We start from the raw sequence: 22181 nt of genomic DNA, 5'->3' as shown, positions 1-22181 counted from the left end.
CTGCAGATCACCACATTCTCTCCCAGTTTATACAGAAAGCCACCACTCTCTGAACCAGCTCTTTAGAAAGCGTGGACCTGAGGTCTCTGCAATTTTACAGGTGAGAGAAAATAAAACCAGTGGTACTTAATTTTCAGATTTTTGGAAGTTCAAGTGAGATAATGCATATATCAAAGGGCAGCTAGTGAATACAGCGCCAGGCCCAGAATCATGAAGACTCATCTTGCTGAGTTCAAATCTGGCTTAAGACACTAACTAGCTGTGTGACCCTGGGCAAGTCACTTCACCCTCTTTGCCTCAGTGTCCCATCTGTAAAATGAGCTGGAGAAGAAAATAACAAACCACTCGTATCTCCGCAAAGAAAACTCCGAATCAAATGGGGTCACAAAGAGTCAGACACAATTGAACATGGCTGAACAACAAATGTGTATCAAGAACACTGCAAGCCACAAAAGTAATATACCACCTCAGACATGGAGTTTAAATTTGGTGAGAGGCAAAGTAAAAAGCAGGGGCAAAATCAGAAAGATTTTCAGAGTTTAAACATTTTCCTGCATGAAATCCAGCAAAAACATGCCTCATTTCGATCCCCCCAAATTCAAAGCACAAACCCCACGCATGTCTTCACTGCTCTCCCTCTTCTGCCCCAGCCTTCAGGTCCCACTGTCCCTTCTCCTTCACCCACAGTTCTAACTGCTCCTCTCGAGCTTGCTTGCCTCCTTCTCAAACATCTAAAAATTTGAACATGAGCAGGGAGGGGGTGCCGGGCATCTTCTCTCTCTGCACAGAAAGAAGACACTGGTCTGGCAGAGTGCCTCTGTTCTCCTCTCTCTTCACACTGGGACAGCTGGGACAAGCTGTCTACCTGTCTGCAGGATCACAGTGTGAGGTTTGAGGGCGCATCCTAAAGAAGGCCCTCACACCTTCCCCTCCATACCAGCCATGGTTGCCCAGTGCCTCTGCAGGTCTGGACACCACAGAAGTTTACACCAGGGAAAATGTGGGCATGAAGACTGTAAAAAAAAAAAACAAAAAAACCACAGCCCTGGACAGGCATTCAAATAAAACTACCACCTGCAGCTGCCACTAACTAGCTGTGTGGCTTTAAACAAGGCACTTCCTTTCTTTGGGCCCAGATTTCCTCATCTGTTAAAAGAAGAGGGTTCTCTTCCAGCTCTCAAACTCTCAGACTCTGATTCTACTTAGAATTAGTTAAATGATTATGTCTTTTTTTTTTTGGCTGCAGTGGGGATGGGGGTGGTACACTGTGTGATCGTTCTCAATGGCACATGTAATCGTAGGTTCCCAAAGTGGGCGATACCCACCCTGCCCCACACTGGACCATCCAGGGGGGTGGTAGTAGCCTTGGATAATATTGAGGGGCGTTGAATAAAAATAACGGGGCAGTGGAAACAAAAAGAAAGAAGAGAAAATGAAAACATTTTGAAAATTGTCCGTACATGTTTCATCTGTTGTGTAACAGAGCTAAAATCATAGTGATTTACATTATTTTCCAAATAAGCACACAAAATGCAAGTTATACCTGATCAGTGGTCAAGTTCGCCAACAGGTCTTAACATGCAAGTGCTGGCAGGCAAGCCTGTCCCTGTCCTTCAATGAGGTGAAGTCCAGCATGCATGGGTAGGAATACGTGCGTGTCATGACTTGTTTACAGTATGATACAATACAACTATATGACACAACATTGCATCATCAAAATTTCAGTGCAGGAAAAAACCTGCAAATTTACAATAAATTATTAAATTTAAGATGTCATTTTATATGTATATAATTTTTTTTTTGAAATGACTCAAAAAATTTTTTAAAAAATGTTAAAGGGTTAAAGAAAGTAGATTTCCAGGGGGGCACTGAGTATTTTTTTTTTCTTTTAAGGGGGCAGTTGGCCAAACAAGTTTGGAAACCTCTGATCTAAATCTTCCATTAACAGAGTCTAGGAGTGACACAAGGTCTCCATCGGCTTCCTGAAATCTGCCTAGGCTGAGTCTGTCCTGTCTCTGAGCATCAGCTCCTCTATGCTGCTTTCTCCCCATCTCTCTCAGCTCCTGGATGGCTTCTTTCTCATCCCTTGGTCTGATGACCCTTTTCCAAACACAGAAGCATATGACCACGGGGTGCCCAGGCCTCTCCTCCCTATCACCACTTCAAACCTGAAATAGCTAGCCTGCCACCAACCAATGCTGAAGCCAGTTTCTCCACTTAGCTTCCTTTTGTCCATTAACAGAAATACCATCCTCCCAATCACCCAGGCTCAAACACCAGAGGCCCTTTTGACTCTTCTTTTTCCTCTGAATTCTGCCATGAAGACATCTCTTCCCCCCACCCATTCTCTGCTCCCCACTAACACCACCACCACTCCAGCCCAGGTATTCACTTTACTCCTATACTACCAGGGCAGCCCATAACCAGTCTACCAACCTCCATCTCTCCCCAAACCAATCCATCCTGAAACCACCATCAGATAATACTTTGCCTAAAACATCGCTTTTCTCACATTACTCTCTCTCTCTCATACTGTCTAGAATAACCACTTGACTCTTACGCCTAGCATCCAAAGCCCTCCGTGATCTGTCCTGTCAGCACTCCCACACTTCCTCTACACAAACCATCTCTCATCCATTCCCATTACCCAGGTCTTCACCTATGCTGTTCCCTCAGCTCAAACACTTTCCCCGCTCCTCTGTCTTCCTGAGTACTAATCATCCTTCATATGCCACGTCTTCTGAAATGCCTTCCCCAACCACTATGATTACCGCCCTCCTTGGAACTCTGAACACTGTTCTGAGTCAGTCATTGTACTGTTGATACTGGAAAATAATTTGCAAACCTTATAGAGCTATATCAATGCCAGCTATTATTAAACTTATTAAAAGGAAGACCTAAAAGAGGCCTGGAGAAATGACTTCCTCCAACCCCCTCATTTTACAGATTCACCGTTTTATTTTACACACATCTTGCCTCTTTCAGTTAGAGCATGTGTTCCCTGAGGGCAAGGACCATACACTTATTTATACTGGTCACTGTTCATAGTACAATAGCAAACAAATAGGACATACTTCACTTTTTTAAATGAAAAGTTATGTTTTTAATATTCTAAATTCTTAAAGAATGTATTTACATTAAATTAACAATCTTTATAATACAAATATTAGGAAAGATTCACTAATTTATAAAACAATAGTGACTGAATGCTGAATGAAGAAATGTGACAGAACAACCCTATGTTAATTTCATAATAAACATATTCTGCTCCTTTGGTTTACAACACAATCTCATGAAAGCTTATTTTTGCTGAATGCTTATTATATCTTAACAGAGGCAGCCAGGGTGTAAAGGATGAAGAACTGGCCTTTGAGACAGGGACCTTTAGGTTTGAGTTCTGATGTAAACTGATTCTGGACAAATCACTTAACCTCTCAGCGATCTAGGCAATTCTCTAAGACCGTAAGTTACAGAGATGCCACCAAACTTCTGCACTGGCAGAGGGAATTTCCTCATTTGGGAGTTCCCTCTCTCAATGAAACTACAGGTTTGGGGATAGGGTGGGATTACCTGCAAGTCTCCTGACTTTCAGCATTTTCTGCACTTCCACCCAACTGGTGGCTGGTCTTAGACCCATTCTCCTGCTTTGGGTCCTGCTGGTCTTCTGGTAACAGCAACAAGGCGTTCCTGAGACAAATGGCTGCAAATTCCATACTGGCTACAGGAATGGCAGAGGACTGTCCATCACTTAAAGGAACAGAATTAAACAGATCAAATGAAAAATAAAAAATTCAGACACAATGTTTACGGAGATGGATGCTAAGTATTGTTTTAAAATGCCTTGTTTTACTAGTAGCAGATATGAAATCACGGGTAATTTTAATCAGGACGTTAAAATCCAATAGGCAGCTATTCACAGAAGAAGCTGTGAAAGACTCCTTGAAGCCACCAGATGCTGGCTGTCACCAGAGAAATATGGGAAACTCTAGCTGGAATATTTATGTAGAACGTGGTCCTTGCATTTTTGAAAGACCATAAATTGGAAAAATCACTCTGGCAGCTAAGGATTTCCAAGCTATTTTGGACACTTACACGTACCAGTAACCAAACAGTCTCTGCTGGCCCCTTTAAACCACAAATTATCACATGTAAACATTCTAATTTGAGAGAAAGGAGCTCAGAAACAAAACCCTGAGTGATGGACAGCCTAGGACGCGTCACATCCCTCGACACCCTCTCCTGGAGAGATGAGGTGAGGGCACAGAGAGATGGAGCTGACAGGGTTGGACCAGGACTCCTCCAGAATCCTGCTGTGGGAGAAAGCCCAAGCTAGCCCAAGGCCAATTCGTCTGTACCCTCATCATGGAGGTTTAGTTTGGAAAGTAACAATAATGCTGGTTACAAAATGAGCCCATCTATGAATTAAGACATTAACTTCAAAGTCAACATAACAGCAAAACTCCCATGTGCAAAAATAAATAAACAAACAAGACGAGGTGACCTCCTTGCCAAGTACTTACTTATATACGGTGTTCTGTATGGACTGGGATGCCAGGACTATCTTTCGATGATAGCCTTGACCCACAATGGACTGTACAATCCCCTTTTTGCTTGGAAGACCTTTAGTCTCCTGTTCTGAGGTCTATAAAACATACAAGGGAAGTTTTCAAGAAGCCTCATAATCACAGTAAAAGGCTGAGCTATAAAGACAGACAGATATATTTCAAATTCATTTTAATTTTCTGAAGGTCTCAAAGGGAAGGTGGGCAAAGATCAGGAAAGACCCATCCAAGCCTGAGGAAACTACCTGCCTGCCTGTTTCTCCCAAGGAGCAGCTCTCAACGTGACCCTTTTGGGGCCCATGAGGTCAAAACCGTTTTCATAATCACACTAAGACATTTTAGTTTTTAACACGGTAAATAGCCATAGATAGAACCCAGCCCAACCAAAACTGCTTATGATACTTAAAGAGTGTAAAAAAGGGCCTACTCTAAGCCCACCAGCCTCCTCAGGCATCTGCAGGGAACCTTCCTCAGCCTCGTCCTAACCCCACTCTCTCTGTAGGGGCTTTGGACAATTACTCCCTTTAAAAATGGATAATGTGTACTTTGTCTGTAAACAAAAGTTTTAACAAATGGGCAGTAAAACAGCTAGCTGACAGAGAGCGAGAACTGTCTCTTTGAACATGAGTGAAATGAGAAACAAAAAGGACAACGTTGTCCCTGAGCCAAACCAGGGTGAAGGCCATTACTCACCCCCTTGTTGGCAGCAATGCAGCACTCGGCCAGCCGCAGCCAAAGGCGGGCGTTGGAATGATAAACCTGGACAGCTTCGATCAAGCACTCGAAGGCCGCCAGTGGCCGGCCAATGTGCAGCAGCTGAATGCCACAATTGTACAGGAGCTCATAGCGCTTATTTGTTAGCAGGGTACACATGGGCCTCCCCGAGAATTTCTTCCCTGGTAATATAATAAGATTCTTGTGAAGTTTTTAGTTTAATCTTTATTTTGCACTCACTCAACATGCTAACAGAGAAGTCAAATTAAGCCACCTGTCCACCCCAAGCAATCCTGAATGCAAATCCCCACATCATGGCCACCTCACCATCCTCCTCCTCCTGGAGTGGCCGCCCCTCAGCACACACTGACCCCAATCCTCCTGGCGGGTGCCTCTGTCAGGAGACGTCCCTGGTCTCCCTCAGGCAGGGCTACCACCTTCTGTTCCTAAAGCCCCCTTACCTAGATGCAAGGAGACGTCGGCACAGGGGAGAGGTCCCACGCAGCCCCATGGGGCCCATCCCTTCCGCCCTGAGAGGAATGACTAGGGGCTGATCCCACCTTGCTCCCTCACAGTGAAATGGAGGGGTTGGCCTGGATGCCTCTGCACTGCCTTAGAGCTCTACGTCTGCTCCTGGAACCTCAGCACCTCTTTCCTCAGAGAAGTCTGCGATCCTGAGTCTCAGGATCTGGGCTCAGAACCACATCAGCAGCCAGGAGGGTTATTTAGAGCAGCTGTGCCTAGCGTGCACATATGCACGCGCACGCACGCATGCACACACACATACACTCTCTCACTTTATGAAAAGGGGGCACAAGGGCTGATTCTTATCAACTTGAGTGAGGTGGCACCTCATTTTAAATGCCATAATTTGTAAATGTTTGTTGAATGAAACGGAAATGAACTAGGGAAATGTATTTTCACATTCATTACCTCATTTGAGGCAGCCAGGTGGCCCAGTGGATACAGTGTCAGTCCTGGAATCAGGAAAACCTGAGTTCAAATCCAGCCTCAGACACTTACTAGCTGTGTGACTCTGGGCAAGGCACTTAACCTCTGTCTACCTCGGTTTCCTCATCTGTAAAATGGGGATAATAACAGCACCTGCCTCCCAGAGTTGTTGTGAGGATCAAATGAGATAATATTTGTAAAGCACTTAGCACAGTACGTAGCACACAGGGGGCACTATAGAAATGCTTACACTCTTCTCCCTTATTTTTTTCATTTTAAAAATTTGTTCTGAATTTACCACACCAAATAAAATGAGCGCTCCCATATACAAAGTAGAACAGAAAAAGGGACAAACACGAAACAGTTATTATGTAGACCTGTTTTTTTCCTTTGAAGAATATAATAAACTCAACATCTAACTTTCAAAGCTGTCCTGATTGCCCACAAATTCTTCTGCTTTCTTTTATGCATTAAAAAAAGTACTTCACTTTTTTGGTTTACTATTTGAAATTAATCAATCGAGCACCCCCACAGGTTCACTCTCAATGATTATTGATCCTCATCTCTCAATGCTGACAAAGTCCTTTTGGGAAAAAAACAAAACCCCAATTCCTCCCCACGCTCCCCCAGCAGCGTGCACAGCCACAGCACATTAAAAGAAGACTTACCCGGGTCTGTGCTGCCTGCTCCGAGCTGGGCACACACATTGTCATTTTCTTGGAGAGCCTTCTTAAAATAGAAAATTCCCAAATTGTGTTTACCCATGGCAAAGTGAATGCAGCCCAGATTGTTCCAGAACATGCACCTTAAACATTCACCTGAGAAAAACAAACACACCAAACTGCGTGAGGCCAGAACGATATCTTCTAATGGAGACGCCCCCAACAGCTGCCCAGGCTCCTGCCTCCCCTGTGGGATGGGGCAGGCTATGTTCTGGGGCACAGACAGAGCACGGGCAGAGCTAGGCCACTTCAAGGGTCTGCATTCTGAGGGATGCAGGAGAGGGATGCAGCCAGATGCTGATGGGAGGCTCTGTGTACTTCACGGGGCTGGTCCTCAGCTGGCAGAGCCAGGGACCATCACTGGGACCCTCCTCCAAACCCTTGCACCCCTTGTGCTTGGCGGGCCAGGCCTGCCAGAATGAGGGCCACTTGATGCCATGATGAGGCACAGCAGAGGGTAGTGGGGGAGGAGCTCATCCTCAAGTCTAGTGGTTGCTGTAAAAGTTGAAGGAAATACCCTAATACAGGCAAGATTCAGGGAAAGCCCTTCCATCTTCATCAACAGATTCTGACAAAACAAAGCATCAGGTGAAACACCCTCTGAAGGATGGCAATTAGCCCCTCAGATGGGCATGCGGGTGCCTAGAACCACATCCCTGCAAGATTCACGATGTCACGAGAGGGCTTGGGTATTACGATGTGCTAGTGACGTCACTGTGAACTCTGTGTGGTGAGGCAATGTTAGATGAGGTCTACCTGTAAAACTGCTACACAAAACCTGTGGCTACATGTAAAATCATTATATGATGATCTGTGCTAAGGAAGTGGTCCAGAGGCATAGACATTTAAAATACCAGTGATCTGACACATGTACACGTATGTGTGTGTGCACTCACATATTTGACTTTGAATATATTTCCTGTTAGTACTCCATAAATTAGGATCATATGATAAAAACTCCACTCACAAACTAGGAAGCTCCCCAAGAGTTGGAACCCCGGGGAGGAAACCACACTATTTTTCAGGTTGAAGCTAAGGATCAGCCTGATGATGGAGGAGGAGAGTGGGGAGGGATTTCTCAATTCTCCAAATGAGCTAATCTTACACTCCATCCCTCTTTAGAGAGAGAGAACACAAGTCTTTCTCAATGGAAAGGCCTGCAAAGAGCAAACAGAAAGAGTAATAATGTCAACCAGTGTCTTAGCTGAGAAGCTAAAAGACGCTGGAGGCCAACTGGCCAAGCATTCGTGGTCTGTACTAAGGGAGCGCCCCAGAGTGGCCTCTTCCCTGCCTCTTTTTCCACGTGCACACTGCTGCCTGGCTGGCTCTGGAGATGGCCAAGGTCAAAGCAGGCATTGAAAAACATCTACACATGTGTCAATCTGACAATTTATTTGTATTTATGCCCAAGTATGACGCTGACTGCATTCGAAAATGAATTTTTGGTTTATCTGTGGTTTTGAATTATTCATGTTATTTTTCTAATTCCACTGAAAAATCAAGAATAAACTATTTTGAAAAATGGCTACTAGCTGACTAGAAGTGACATCTATGAAATTCAACCTTTTTGGAAGAAAATATTTATACTTTACTTATTCAGTACCACCAACCTATTTTTTAAAAAATTCTTATTTCCAAGACAACAGTTTTGGAAGTTTTATTAAGTGTAACTGTGTGTCAGTTAATTACTCATTTGTAAAATATACACCAAAGACTCATCACTCACAAGGACTTAGGGAGTCATTTTTTTTTTACCATTTCTTGAGATTACAAACAATGTGTCAGATATATTTTATATAGAATACACACATTACTTTTAAGGAGGAAGAGGATGAGAAATGAAAAGGAAGGAATCCTCATTAGACCTTCTTTTTCTATGTGACCCCTCCCCTCTCCTGCCCTTTGCCTCACACCAGCAGGACAAGTTAATGGGGTTCACATCCCCAGAACAGAAATTCACAACTGGGTTAGTTTGACCATGAGAGATGACCTAGATTTTAGAACTTTCATCTGACTTACTGCTGTCCTTAGTCTTCAGCCCTGTATTCCAAATATACCCTCAAGTTATTCACTATTTGAGATGGCAGTCTTTGCAAAGACAAAACATTTTTAAAGTTGGGCTGCCACTAGAATTCATGAGGAAGCAGCCAGCTGGCTCACTGGATAGAGCACTGGGCCTGGAGTCAGGAAGACCTGAGTTCAAATATGGCTTCAGTCACGTATTAACTGTGTGACCCTGGGCAAGTCACTTAACCTCTGCCTTAATTGACCAGGTGAGGAAATGGCAGACCACTCCAGTATCTTTGCCAAGAAATCCCCCTTGACAGTTTGGTCCACAGGGCCATAAAGAGTTGAACACAACTGAATGACTGAACAACAAGGAATCAGTATACAATCAACTGAAATCCCAAGAGTTTGGGATAAGGCAAAGTAGAGATTCCGAAAGTTATTGACTCTATGAGGCACTATTAGAATTACCCATTTAGAAGTCATTCTCAACAAGTGTCTGTGAACAGAGAACATAGTAAGGGAAAGAAGAGCAAGAATACAGACTTTTCAAATTTCATGATTTTCTTTTACCTGTTTTCATGAATCCTGGATGTTCAGCAATGTTTGCACTATTTAACAATTTCACTGCTTTTCGATAATTGCCCCTTAAATATTCAAAATTGCTTTTAAGAAACAAAGAAGGAGCAGACTGTAAAAAAACACAAGTTATAACTTAAAGAGGTATGACATGAGTTCAGATTTCCATTACTATACTAACATGTTAGCAATGAATTCACACAGTTATGGCACAGGAAACTGAGGCTATTGTTTGTCGCTTGTTATTTCAATATCTATCTGTTTCTAAGTCTCTTGTTCCTATAGGAATTAATAAGTAGATGTCAAAACACACAATTAACCACAACAGAGCAAACAACCAAAACACAGTTTAAGAGTACATGCTTTACAGTGTATCAAAGGGATCTTCTTGTTATATCACTGATTTGGGATTAACAACCATTTTAATGTTTCTATAGTCTCCACAGAGACTGATCATCTCTTATATATTTCTAAATATACATGAATTAAATACTTTTCTAAATCACTGGAGACAAAGTCACTGTTGTTCATTTATTCAACATTTATGAAGCACCCACAGTGCGTAAAATCCTGGGAGCACACTCACAGCCAGGCCCTGTATTCAAAGAGCGTATAACTGAGTTGGAGTGGGGGAAAGTAATACAAGTAAGTCTCATCAAGCAGAGTGTGTTAAGTGTGAAGGAGAACTCCAAATGACAGAACATCTGAGGGGAAAAGATAATACGCAGATGTGTGTTTTGGGTATGCTTCACTATGGGAGTTTACTGTCACACCACACCAGAAGGCATGAATGGATTACCATGTGCCATTAAAGGAAATAGGCACAGATTTACTGAAGAGAGTGTGTGTGTGTCTGAGTGTAGGGAGATAAATAACAAGACAGGGGCAAATCTTAATTTATGGAGGGGTAAATCATAATTGTCCTGAACTCACTCAAGAACTGTGCATTCTTTTTAGAGATGTAACCAAAGGGATCTGTCTAAGCACCGCCACACTGCACAGGCCGCCTCCCCAATTCCATGTGTAAGAACTGGCTGCTGCCCCAGCCCCAAAGAAGCAAGGCATTTACACCAACCCCCCTTTTCTCTGCAATCACAGCCTTCTGCTCCTGTAATTCCTCCTCACAGTACCCACTGTGGTCCAACCTACTTGTAACCTACGTAAAACACACATACCCCCAGAGCAAACCCTAGGCATCGAATGACCCAAGAGGGGAATCCCCAGCCCAGTCTCTCAGGATACTAGGGCTCAAATATCTCAGTCCATCTGGCTTTCTGAGGAGCCCTTCCACACCCTGGCTCCCTCATCTGTCTCAAATTCTCATACATTTAACAGCTTCTTGATCACCAAGGAAGCCAACCTTTTCTGGCAAAGCTTCAGATCTACCCCTGGGCTTGGACAAAAACTGCTGTCTCCCTGCAGCTCCCAGGGTGACTTTACCCAGACTCTCTAGTCTAGGGCTCAACTCCCCCTTTCCTCCACCCACTCAAATAATCTGACTTATTTTTGCTTCCAGCCCTCCTTGGACAAGACCTCACATCTTTCTATCCTCTCCTTTCAAGTTTTTTAAGAAGCCATCCCAAAGCATCAACCTGCTTCTCATTTCTCCTGGATGCCATCAAGAGTCATCCAGGTGGTTAGTGGGCCAAATTTCAGGGCTCACTGTCTTGGCTACAGTCCCTTGCGGTAGGTGCTTCAGCAATGAAAGATCAACAGAAATCTGGGCTTATACAAAGCACGATTACATTTCAGTTACGATGGGGCCGCATGTAGCTATGACTGGGGAGGTAGATTCTAGTACAAAAAGGTTGCTAGTATTTATTTTCTGCTAATGTGTTCACTTCTCTACTGCTACACGATGAGGTTTTATGTGAGATGAGTGTTTCTAGTGTGCAGGGCAGCTGGAGAGCTGGCTAGAGAGCACACAAGTTCTGGGTTCAAGTTCTAACCCCTCCCACACCGTTTATGGGGCCCTGGGTGAGTCACTTGACTTCACTTTGCACACTGGGTCCTGGAAATGGGTTTCCTCATAAGGAGCTCCCTACACCACTGGGTGGAAAAAAAAGGCTAAATTTATAATAAATTATTTTTAAAAGGTGCTTTAAAGAAGTGATTCAGATTTAATTTTTGGTCTCTATGAAACACAAAAAACCCAAGCCCCATCATAAAAGAGCTAAGCGCTGGCCCTTTGCTGGCCTGGCTTTTCCTTGATAACGGGAACAGGCCACATTACAATCACCTGTTTAAAGCTTCCTTAACAAGGAATTACCATTCTCCAAGAAAATAAAGGTAAGTATACACAGCATGCCCTTAAGAGAGAAAAGACAAAAAAGAGAAAAGTCAGGGGAGACACTTACATTTCCAGCTGTATTCATGACAGATTTGATTTCCCTTTTGCAAGCTTTCAGAGACTTCATTTGGATATAGGCTCTCACTTTATACTGCACAGTTGGAGGGAAAAGTTTTCACATGAGAACTACAGTGAATGTAAACATCACAAAACAGTACTTAACTTTATGAGGTAGAGAGTAAAAATGCAACGTCACATTTGTAAAGTTAATGCTAAAAAGTCACTTTAAAATGATCTCAAATCCTTCCTATCTTAGGAGCAAAGTTAGCACACTAACAGAGCAGGAATGAAGGCTGTGCTGAGGCTCCAAACCAAAGTCATCTTCAGTTCTCTGTTACAATCGTGGGGGGCTTTTGTGTAGCCCCTGTGCTCGCTACCCCCCCCCACTACCCTGGGGGACACAACCACTAAAAATGCCTCTTTATTAGTGACACTTGAAGCGAAACAGTTAGGACCACAAATCGACCACAAAAATTCAGTAATGCTCTGCAAGCGTAAAGACAACTGTTTCTCCGTTGTTTACTTTTCCCAATAATGAACGCTCTTCCTTTCTTAGGCTCCATCACCAGGCTGACTACATGTTACGCAGAAGCTATCTCTGACATCAGCTCACCTGGTGAATCTTGGACTTTGCTGCTTCTATTAAGGCTCCACTGTCCGCTTTGTGATTCGATCCCTCTTTGCCTGCAGTGTTTCCTGACTGCACAAAAATTGAAGAAAACAAATAAACCAGAATTTAATCAGGCTTTAATTGCATCTTAAATTTTAAAAACATGATAACAAATACTGAAAAATAAGGTGGCTCCCCAGGCAATCCAAGCTGATTTGCTGTCCAGGTCTCAGTACTACAGCATAAAGACCTTCAAATGAAGTCACTTTTTTTTGACTCCCTCTTTGGTACCAAAGGGTGATGTCAAGAACTCAAGGAAGATGTTTATTTACAAACAAAAAGGAACCTCTTCCCTGCCTACTGCTTGTACAATAAAGGAGAAGGAATCAGGGGACAAGATAAGTATCTCCTTAACAAAGCCAAGCACTCCAGGTATGACCACCACCCTGGTCAAAGGGGACATCCAAGACTCTGGCTCAGCCCTCAGATCAACAGCAGCTCGACATGTCCAAACAGAACTCATGATTTTTCCACCGAACCCTCTCCCCTTTTAACTTGCCAATTACTGTAGAGGGCCAATTATCACTGTCTCTCAACCCCGTTATCCACGCTGCTGCCAAGGCCTGTCAATTTGCCTCTGTAACATCTCTCGAATACACCCCCCTCTCTTCTCTGACATCGCTGCCACCCTGGGGCAGTCCCTCATCACCTCACATCTGGATTACTGCATTGACCTGCAATAACTGATGCTGACTGTCCCCCCACTCCAAGCCATCCTCCATTCAGCCACCAAAGGGATATTCCTAAAGTTCAGGTCTGACCATGTCCGACTCTCTGATTCCCACTCGGTGAACTCCAATGGCTCCTTCTTGCCCCCAGGAGCAAACACCAAATGCTCTGGTGGGCCTTCAAAGCCCTTCGTGACCCAGCCCCTCTTCCCTTCCCAGCGCTGTCCAGTGACACAGGCCCCAGGTTGCTCCTCAAGGCCACTCTCCATCTCTAGGCTCCAGGCATTTTCACCGACTGTCCCCCAGGCCTGCAAGGCTTTCCCTTCTCCTCTCCTGGATTCCTTCAAATCCTGCCCCGTGACGCTTTTCTCAATCTCTTCTAATTCTACCCCTCCTTTTTGTTGACTGTTTCCCATTTACCCAGTACATAGCTTGTTTGTACATATTTAATAACGATGATGACGACGACAGCTACCATTTATACTACACCATCTGTTGTGTGCTGGGCTCGGCACTGAGTGCTTTATGATTATTATCTCATCTGACCCTCACAATAACCCTGGGCGGGAGGATGGTGTTGTTATCCCTATTTTTACAGATGAGGAAACTGAGACAAACAAAGTTTCAATGACTTGCCCAGGGTCACACAGCTAGTAAGAGCCCAAGGTCCATTTTGAACTCAGGTCTTCTTGCACTCTGGCGCCACCTGGCTGTCCTCTGTTAGAGTGCTGTCCCCCCCATTATTATGCTACTAGCTTCTTGAGAGCTGGGACTCTTGTCTCCAATGCTCAGCAGCTACTTACACAGCAGCTGCTTACTACCAGGCCTGACCGCTACCCAGAGAGGAGCCGGGTTAATGGGGGAGATGTCCTCAGTTGTGCTTGGCACGTCTGCCTCAGACCACTCACCTCGTTATTTTTCCCGTTTTTGTGATTATTGCCCTGTGAGATCATTTTTTCTAGGACAGCAAGGAGATGCAGCGCTTTCTCCGCTTGGTAAGTTAGAATGTATAGATCCACAAGCAGGAAGCACACGGCCTGTGCAAACTTCTCTTCTACAGAACACAAAAGACAAGAAGACATGAAGACAGACATGCGCTTTGAGCAAATGAGGACAAATACGCCCTCCAGTCTCCTGGTCTCTCTACTCCAGCCCGCCACCACACTCTATGCAGGGCCCGTGACCATCAACTGGATCCCTGAAGACGGTATGGACGCCATACCCCTGAGCCTCCAAAGTCTCAGCCAGGGCTGCCCTCGAACCAGCCTCCCACGGGGTAACAGAGTCAAGTTCAGGGGTCCTTCATCTAGGGCCTAACCAATCTTCAAGGCGTGAGGAAAAAGATTTCAGGGGGTCTATGAACTTGGATGGAAAAACGGTTAGGCTTTGATTTCAACGTAATTGTTTCCCTTTGCAATCTGACTTTTATGCACTTAAAAAGATGATTTTTGAGAGCAAAGAAAAGGGTCCAGGTGCCAGACACACAGAAAGGTTCTGACCCCCTGCTACAGTAAGGACAGCATTGTACGAGGAGGCACGAGAAGTGGGTGTTACTGCTGGATTCAGACAGGCGGTATTTTTGAAGCCTACTCTTTGTCTGGAATTGCCAACACCATCAGTTTCACATGCAATTATAACAAATTTTCTTAACAAATGAAATTAAAGCAAATTGGAATTACCTATTTTTTTAGTTTTCAAAATGGAAAATAGGAGCATTCTCTCCTACTCACCTCTGTGCTTGACCCTCTCTTTTGTCCCCTATCTCACAGAAAGAGCTCCCAGCTCCTTCTTCCCCCCGGGTGTCTTATTGCTTTCACATACTGCAAGCAGCCCAGGGGTTAGTTAGGAGATGAGACAATTCTAGGCTCCTTCCCTTGTCCCCTTGTCCCAAAGTCCCCACAAGGATTTTGTATGCCCCCAAAGGGCCCAGAATCTCCTCCCTCAATGCCCTGAAGCCTCGTAGGAAGGAACAAGCTTTCTGAGAGAGAGTCAAAGCTGTAAAGTCTCGCCAACCATGACCCAGCAAACATGTTCAGGCATTCAGAGAGCCGGAAGAAAGACAGAAGAAAAATAGAACGAACGTTTTCAGCTTCCCCCAAAACTGTGCCGATAGAAGGCAATGCCTTCATATCTTTTCTTTTTTACACTTCTTCTCATCATTAGGAAATAACTTGTTACCACAATGACTCTCAGCTTAATTCAACTGAACTGACATTTACTCAAAGCCTACATTTTCAAAGCCCTTTACTAGGTGCTAGGGATATAAAAACTATCATGACATCTGTCCTCTTACAAACCAGGAGATAGATAACATGTACCCAAATACAACATGAAATGGAACATGGTGACCAAATGAAAGACAGTAAAAAGTTTGGAGAAGGTTGAGAGGAGAGAAAGCGTGTTTCCCACGTAGTGGGAAAGGGCAAGGGCAAATGGAGAGAAGCCAAAGCTTCATGGAACTGTGTAGCAGTGGGCTCTTGAAAGGCAGGAATCCAAGACAAAAGGCAATCTGTTTCTAATTAAAACATGACGTGAGCAAAGGCAGACACTGTGAAAGCTGTAAGGCAAGACAAGGGGTCCAGCTGGGCGGGAGCTCAGGGCATGATGTAACACTGGAAAGGACGGGGTGGCGGCACAGCACTGCTTTGTCTGTATTTGCTCGCCTGTTGTTTTCTTCATTAGACTGTAAGCTCCTTAAGAATAGGGGCTGCCTGTTGCCCTTTTTTGTATCCCCAGTGCTTAACACGGTGCCTGGCACACAGCAGGCATTAAACAAATGTTTATTAGCTGATCAAATGATTGACTGAAAGGACCTGGAATGCCAAGCAAAGGAGTTTATCGAGTAAGGCAATCAGGACTCCCAAAAGAGTTTTCAGCGGAGGAATGACGTGACCAGATCGGCAAAGACAGATTCACCTGGCAGCAGGATGAAGGACCGACTAGAGCAAGAACAGGTTGGGGCATCTAGGCCTGTAGCGGTAGTCCAGACGCGAGGTCCCACAAGCCTGTACGAGGGCAGTGGGAAAGGAAGGAGAGAAGGGAAAACTGCAGTGACAGAACCGATAGGATATGTCACCTAATCAGATGTTGGAAGGGAGAGAAATAAGTCAAAGACAGCTACGTTTCAAACAGGTGGATCAGGCATCAACAGAAAATAAAGTCAGAAAGATAAGCAAGTTTGAGGATAAAGTTAGGTCCCACTTTAGGTACGGTGGGTCTGAGAGGCCAGGGGACACCCAGAGGAAATGTGGGCCTGGGGCTCAGCAGAGATGTCAAGGCTAAAGACATGGGGCATGCGACAAGAAGAGAATCGAGCCGAGAGCCCACCACCATTGCAAGGTCAGAACGAGGAAAGGGGTCTGCAAAGGAGACAGAGAAGGGACAATCAAAGAGGAAACAGCCAGAATGTCCTAGTATAAATTATTCAAGAATTTGATGAACTAAAAAATTTAAGTCAGAGAAAACATGTGAAAAATTACTTGCTTCAATCAATGACGTACCAAAAGGTTCTATGAACTGATAGAGTTTCTCTCCGACTGATATAGCTTCAGTGTGCTGGCGCAGGTGATAGAGAATAACAGCTTGATTATAGTAGAGCATGCTATTTTCGACATCATCTAAGCCATCCATTTCTTCGACAGCTGAATGGACCTGAAAAATAGCCCATCACACTTTCTGATTTACAACAAGAAAATAAGGGGCAGCCAGCGTAATGGAACTGGCCACGTGAACAACGCTGACCCGCGCCGGCGTACCTGATTCTTCAGCTGGTTCAGCGTTGCTCGCAGGTGATCGGTGGTCGTCTGCTCGTTTTTGCAGAACTCGGCCACCGCTGTGTTCAGGACAATCTTGTAGTCATCCTTATTGATGTCCTGCAGGCTGGCCAGGTGCTGCAGGCATGTTTCATAATTCCCAGCCTACAAAGGGCACACACAGTGACTTACACTCTAGCCTTGTAAACCAAGAGTTTCAAAAATGATTTTACGCACATCATGATAGAACAAAATCCCTCAGATTAATGAAAAGAGAGGTTGATCACAAGCCTGAAGTCACGTTACTAAGCCATATCTTCTCCAAGAGAAATGATGAGTCTAAACTCCCAAGAGGTAAAACCCCTAACCCTTCTAATATGGGAAATGCCAAAGGTACACAACATTGTCAGTGGGCCCAAGACCAAAGAAATTCCAATTCTGAATTTAAATAAAAAGTTCAAAAGTCTATGGAAAACAAACATCAGAGAATAGCTCTTTTGGTTTTGTACAAGCAATACAACGAAAAAAAGTTGCTCTTCCAAATCCTTTCAATGGTCTTTAAAGAAGTTCAAATTTCACAAAAACTTATACTCTCAGGTGCTTATCAAAGACAGTATTCCTAAAAGCAACAAAGAATGTCCAATATGAAAGAAGTTTCTCAAAAGTTTCAGAGATTAACATGAAATATTTTCTTACCATGAATGCTTGAAAAGCATTGCTTGATAATTCCTTCTCTTGATCAGTGATCCCAGAAGTAGAAACTGTTCCTTCATGTTTCTCTGTTCCTTGATCTATAAAGACAAAATTATATTCTTTAGAAATCAAAAACATTCTAGTATTTTTCTTATTAAAAACTTTTTTTCTTAGTTTATTCCTATTCCTAATTACAGTCATAATGACATTTTACAAATGGCATCCTTTTTAACTACAATTGTTAATCACTTGGAAAAATGAAATTAGAAACCACTTCCCTTTTCTGAAGTCAGTGGTCAAACACAATGAAATTTCACCAGCCCTTATTTTGAGAACTTAAAACTTTTTCATGATAAAGGTACTAATTTTAAGATACTGTGCTCCATAAAACATATCTACATATTAAATCTACAATCAACAAACCAACAAGCATTTTCTGAAGCCTGCTTCAAGTGCTCCATCAGATACATAATAAGCAGGCCCTGCCCACAAGGATCACGAATCTGTAGTTCTGCTGCTGTACCAACAGAAAGCCAGGCTAGCTCCTCATCTCTGAGTCATTTCAAATGATACAGTTTTAGAGATAGAACCTCCTTACTTTACAAATGAGGAAATTGAAGCCCAGAGAAATTAGATGAAAAAAAAAAAAAATCAGGGACTGTTAGAATTGACAGGGCTCTCCCCACCTGGGAGACCACTTGTAGCTCTACTTCCTCTTTTTACCCCAAAGTAAAACTTAAGCTTCCGTTGCTTAGTGACAATATAACGAAAAGCAATGCCGCCATTTTTAGTAAGAGTTGAAAGAAGAACACATTTCACTATGATATGTTTCTTTTTTCAAGTTAAGATCTTTTTTTCCTGAGGTTAGGATTAAAAAAAAAATCTCAGAAAAAAATTTGTGAGCTCTACTGAAGACAAGAAAGATGCTGAAACATCTTTTAAAACTGTTACAAACAGGGGCAGCTAAATGGCTCAGTGGCTAGAGGATCCGCCCCAGAGTCAGGAGGACCTGAGTTCAAATCCAGACTCAGACACATGATACTCACTAACTGTGTGGCCCTGGGCAAGTCACTTAACCCCAGTTGCCTGGTCAAAAATAAATAAATAAATAAACAAACAAAAAAACTGTTACAAACAACTCCAGCCATTTTTTTCAGCCACTGTTCATCAGGGAGCACGCTCCCCACCTCACATTTGGTTTTTACAGATTAGGGCTAACCTTATATTTTGGTGGAATGATTAATTGGCCTAAGGGAACCTTTCCCCCTATTTTCAACCCTTTGGAATTTTGAGCCTTGATGTTAGATGAGTGATAAGAATCTAAATCACTCTTTGGAGACAACAAGCTTCTTGTTTTTTGGTTTTGTTTTTTTTAAATAAACTTCAAAATTCTTTTGTCTGTAAATCATGTATTAGTGTCTATAAGGCATAATTACTGATATTTAAAAATATATATTCCCTAGCCCTATTCACAAAACACAGAAGTTTTGTTTTAGGAAGGAGGTAGTAAAGAAACAAATATTAAAAGTTCTAATCTCTAAGATTAACAAGTAAATGTTTATAATTAATACATATTATATATTACTGTTCAGTCATGTCAGAACATATCAGACTTTTCTTGGCAAAGATCCTGGAGTGGTTTCCCATTTCCTTCTCTAGCTCATTTTACAGACAAGGAAACTAAGGCAAAGAGGGTTAAGTAACTTGCCCAGGATCACACAGCAAGTAAGTGTTTGAGGCCAGATTTGAACTCAGCAAGATGAGTCCTGACTCCAGTCCCAGTGCTCTATCCATTGAATTACACTGCTGCCCCTAATTAATACATATTACCCATCTACAAATATTTTTGTGTGCCCCTGACTTCTCCCCAATCTCTAGGCTGGTAGTTTCACCTTTTCACTAGATCCAGCCACCTGGATATCTTGCTAGCATCTAAACCTGGCCTCATTGTCTTCCCTCCAAAACTCGTCCCACCTCTAATTTCCCTTTCTATTCAAGAGACCATCACCTTCATCTTCTTCTAAGTCTTAAACCTGGATCTATCTTTACCTCTTTCTTCTGCCTTACCCCAAGCACCCTGGGCCTCCTACTGCTTCTACACTTTCTTGTGGTTCCTCCTGTGCATTCTCAATGTAGCCACCAGGGGGCAGCCTCCCATTTCTTTTATATATGGACCAGTCATGTCCAAAATTTTAAAAATCTCAGCATCAGACCATACAAGTCTTTCCAGGTTTTTCTGGAACAAAATCAGTAACAAAATCTTTGAGCACACAATCTTGACATTGATTTTATTTATAAACTGTATCTATATACACTACAGTACTAATAATTATGTATATATATATAGTAGGATATAATAGGATTAAAGGATGAAAAAAATTAATATTTTGAAAACCTTTCATTTATTAATGGTACAATACATTTTCCTCTAACATACCATTAAAGTAACATGATTGAGCATGTTCTGTTATATTTCAAGATCTTGGTTTGACATTTAGAAAGCCTAAGTTTAACTCATTTTAATACTTGGTTTTAACAGTTGTCTTTGCTTAAAAAAAAAAAAAAAGACACCTCCCAGACACATGGATGCGAATGGAAGAACAGTAGCATTGGTCAAATTTACAAACCCTGACACTTTATTTTCCAATTCTACCCCCCAATTACACAGAGGGCTTGGGTGAAATTTAGCTAGTACATGTGCAGCTTCAGTGATGCCAATCCATTAACTGACTAGAAGATGTTTCATTTTTATATTTTTACAGTTGGTTCAAAACCCATTGAAATTCATTATTTAGAAGATGTTTAAACAAATTAGGAAATTCTATTTCCGAGTTTTAAAATGTGCAGATATGGGTACTCTGGTGGGTTATAAACAATTTTTAGTAATCCACAGAGAAAAGACTAAGTGTTCAAGAAAGGACAGTCAATGTAGAAGTCAAAAAAGATAAAGATTTAGAAAAGCTCATCAAATTTGACAATAAAGAAATCACCGATAACTTTGGAAAAAGTAGTTTCGTTTACATGAGTAAAGGATAAAGAGACCCTGAGGCTGGGAGCCTGGAATCTGCTTATCCTGTAGCTAGCCTATCTCACAGAAAATTAAAGTGGGTATGCCCAAAGGGCTATAAAAATGTGCATACCCTTCGACCCAGCAATAGCACTTCTAGGGCTATATCCCAGAGAGATCATACAAATGGGAAAAGGACCCACATGTACAAAAATTTTCATAGCGGCTCTTTTTGTGGTGGCAAAGAATGGGAAATTGAGAGGATGCTCATCAGCTGGGGAATGGCTGAACAAGTTGTGGTATATGAATGTGATGGAAAACTATTGTGCTATAAGAAATGATGAGCAGGCAGACTTCAGAAAAACCTGGAAAGACTTGTATGGTCTGATGCTGAGTGAAGTGAGCAGAACCAAGAGAACGTTGTACACAACAACAGCCACATTGTGTGACAACTAATATTGATAAAACTTAACTCTTCCCAGCAATACAAGGATCTAAGACATTTCCAGAGGCCTTGTGATGGAAAATGCTATCCACATCCAAAGAAAGAACTATGGAAGTTGAATTGTTATTTTTTTTTCCTCTTCTATTGAGTTTTGTTTCCTCTTTCTGATGGTTCCTCCTATTGGATTTAATTTTTACTTACAATATCACTAATGTGAAAATATGTTTAATAGGAATGTAAATGTATAGCCTATATCAGATTGTGTGCCGTCTTGGGGAGGGTGGTGGGGAGGAGGGGGGAGAAAAATTTTAAACTCAAAAGCATATGGAAGTGATTATTGATAAATCAAAATAAATTAATAAAAAATTTTTAAAAAGGGAAAAAAAAAGAAAAAAAATAAAGTGGAGGAGAGATAATCTTAAAACACAACCAGGTACCTGAGCTGCTGGTACAGCTCATACTACACCCCCCCACCTCCCACCCCAAAACCCAAACCCTGTTGGGGAGAAGAAGGGGAGAAAGAACATTGCTGTTCACACCACCTGGACTGAGCTGGAAGTCACCAACTACTTCCAGTGAGACCTCCCAGGCCTGCCATGCACCCCGCAAAGTACCACAAGGACTTCCAGGATTCTCCATCCCTCTCGCAGCTGAACTCTTCTAGGAGTTTTCTCTCCCATCCTTATTTCCTCTCTGTATCTTAGGCACTTAGTTCAGTAATTGTACTGGAGACAAGAACGACCCTTCAGGGTCACACTTTGGCTCCCACAGGTCTAGATTATTGTCAGGGGCTTTCTAAATGTTCTTCCTACATCTAGTCTACCCCTAGTCCATCGAATCTGACCCATTCTCCACCACACTGCCTGAGTATTCTTCTGAACACCCCTGGTATGGCGTCATTCCTCCCGTGCTTGTCCTCTCCTCTCACTCAGATGCTTTTCCCCATTATCTTCTTTATCCCTGTCTCATGGGAAGAGGCAGCCCTTCTCCTTGCCAAGGCCAACCCACCAACATGCTATGCTCTTCCTCACCCTCCCCTCTTCGCCAGCTCACTCCCACTC

General features: G+C 42.9%; 1 protein-coding gene across 4 annotated transcripts in view; it reads right to left on the bottom strand.

The window, feature by feature from the left end:
- The window catches only part of LOC114050541 (CCR4-NOT transcription complex subunit 10), a 66702-nt gene that overhangs the window by 24718 nt on the left and 19803 nt on the right, over nt 1–22181 (bottom strand). For all 4 annotated transcript variants that reach the window (XM_027872315.1, XM_027872317.1, XM_027872316.1 and 1 more), the window contains 11 exons: nt 17672–17766; nt 16979–17140; nt 16724–16874; nt 14132–14277; nt 12499–12585; nt 11893–11976; nt 9530–9647; nt 6896–7045; nt 5256–5458; nt 4521–4642; nt 3571–3747 (listed from right to left, as the gene is read on the bottom strand). In XM_027872315.1, coding sequence (XP_027728116.1) covers nt 3571–3747; nt 4521–4642; nt 5256–5458; nt 6896–7045; nt 9530–9647; nt 11893–11976; nt 12499–12585; nt 14132–14277; nt 16724–16874; nt 16979–17140; nt 17672–17766 — 1495 coding nt within the window. The remainder of the gene's footprint in view (nt 1–3570; nt 3748–4520; nt 4643–5255; nt 5459–6895; nt 7046–9529; nt 9648–11892; nt 11977–12498; nt 12586–14131; nt 14278–16723; nt 16875–16978; nt 17141–17671; nt 17767–22181) is intronic.

The sequence above is a fragment of the Vombatus ursinus genome, unplaced genomic scaffold (assembly GCF_900497805.2).
Source record: "Vombatus ursinus unplaced genomic scaffold, bare-nosed wombat genome assembly UNPS02014799.1, whole genome shotgun sequence".
Taxonomy (NCBI): Eukaryota; Metazoa; Chordata; class Mammalia; order Diprotodontia; family Vombatidae; genus Vombatus; species Vombatus ursinus.
Note: the sequence above shows the minus strand (reverse complement) of the source record. Positions and strands in the feature narration are given on the sequence as shown.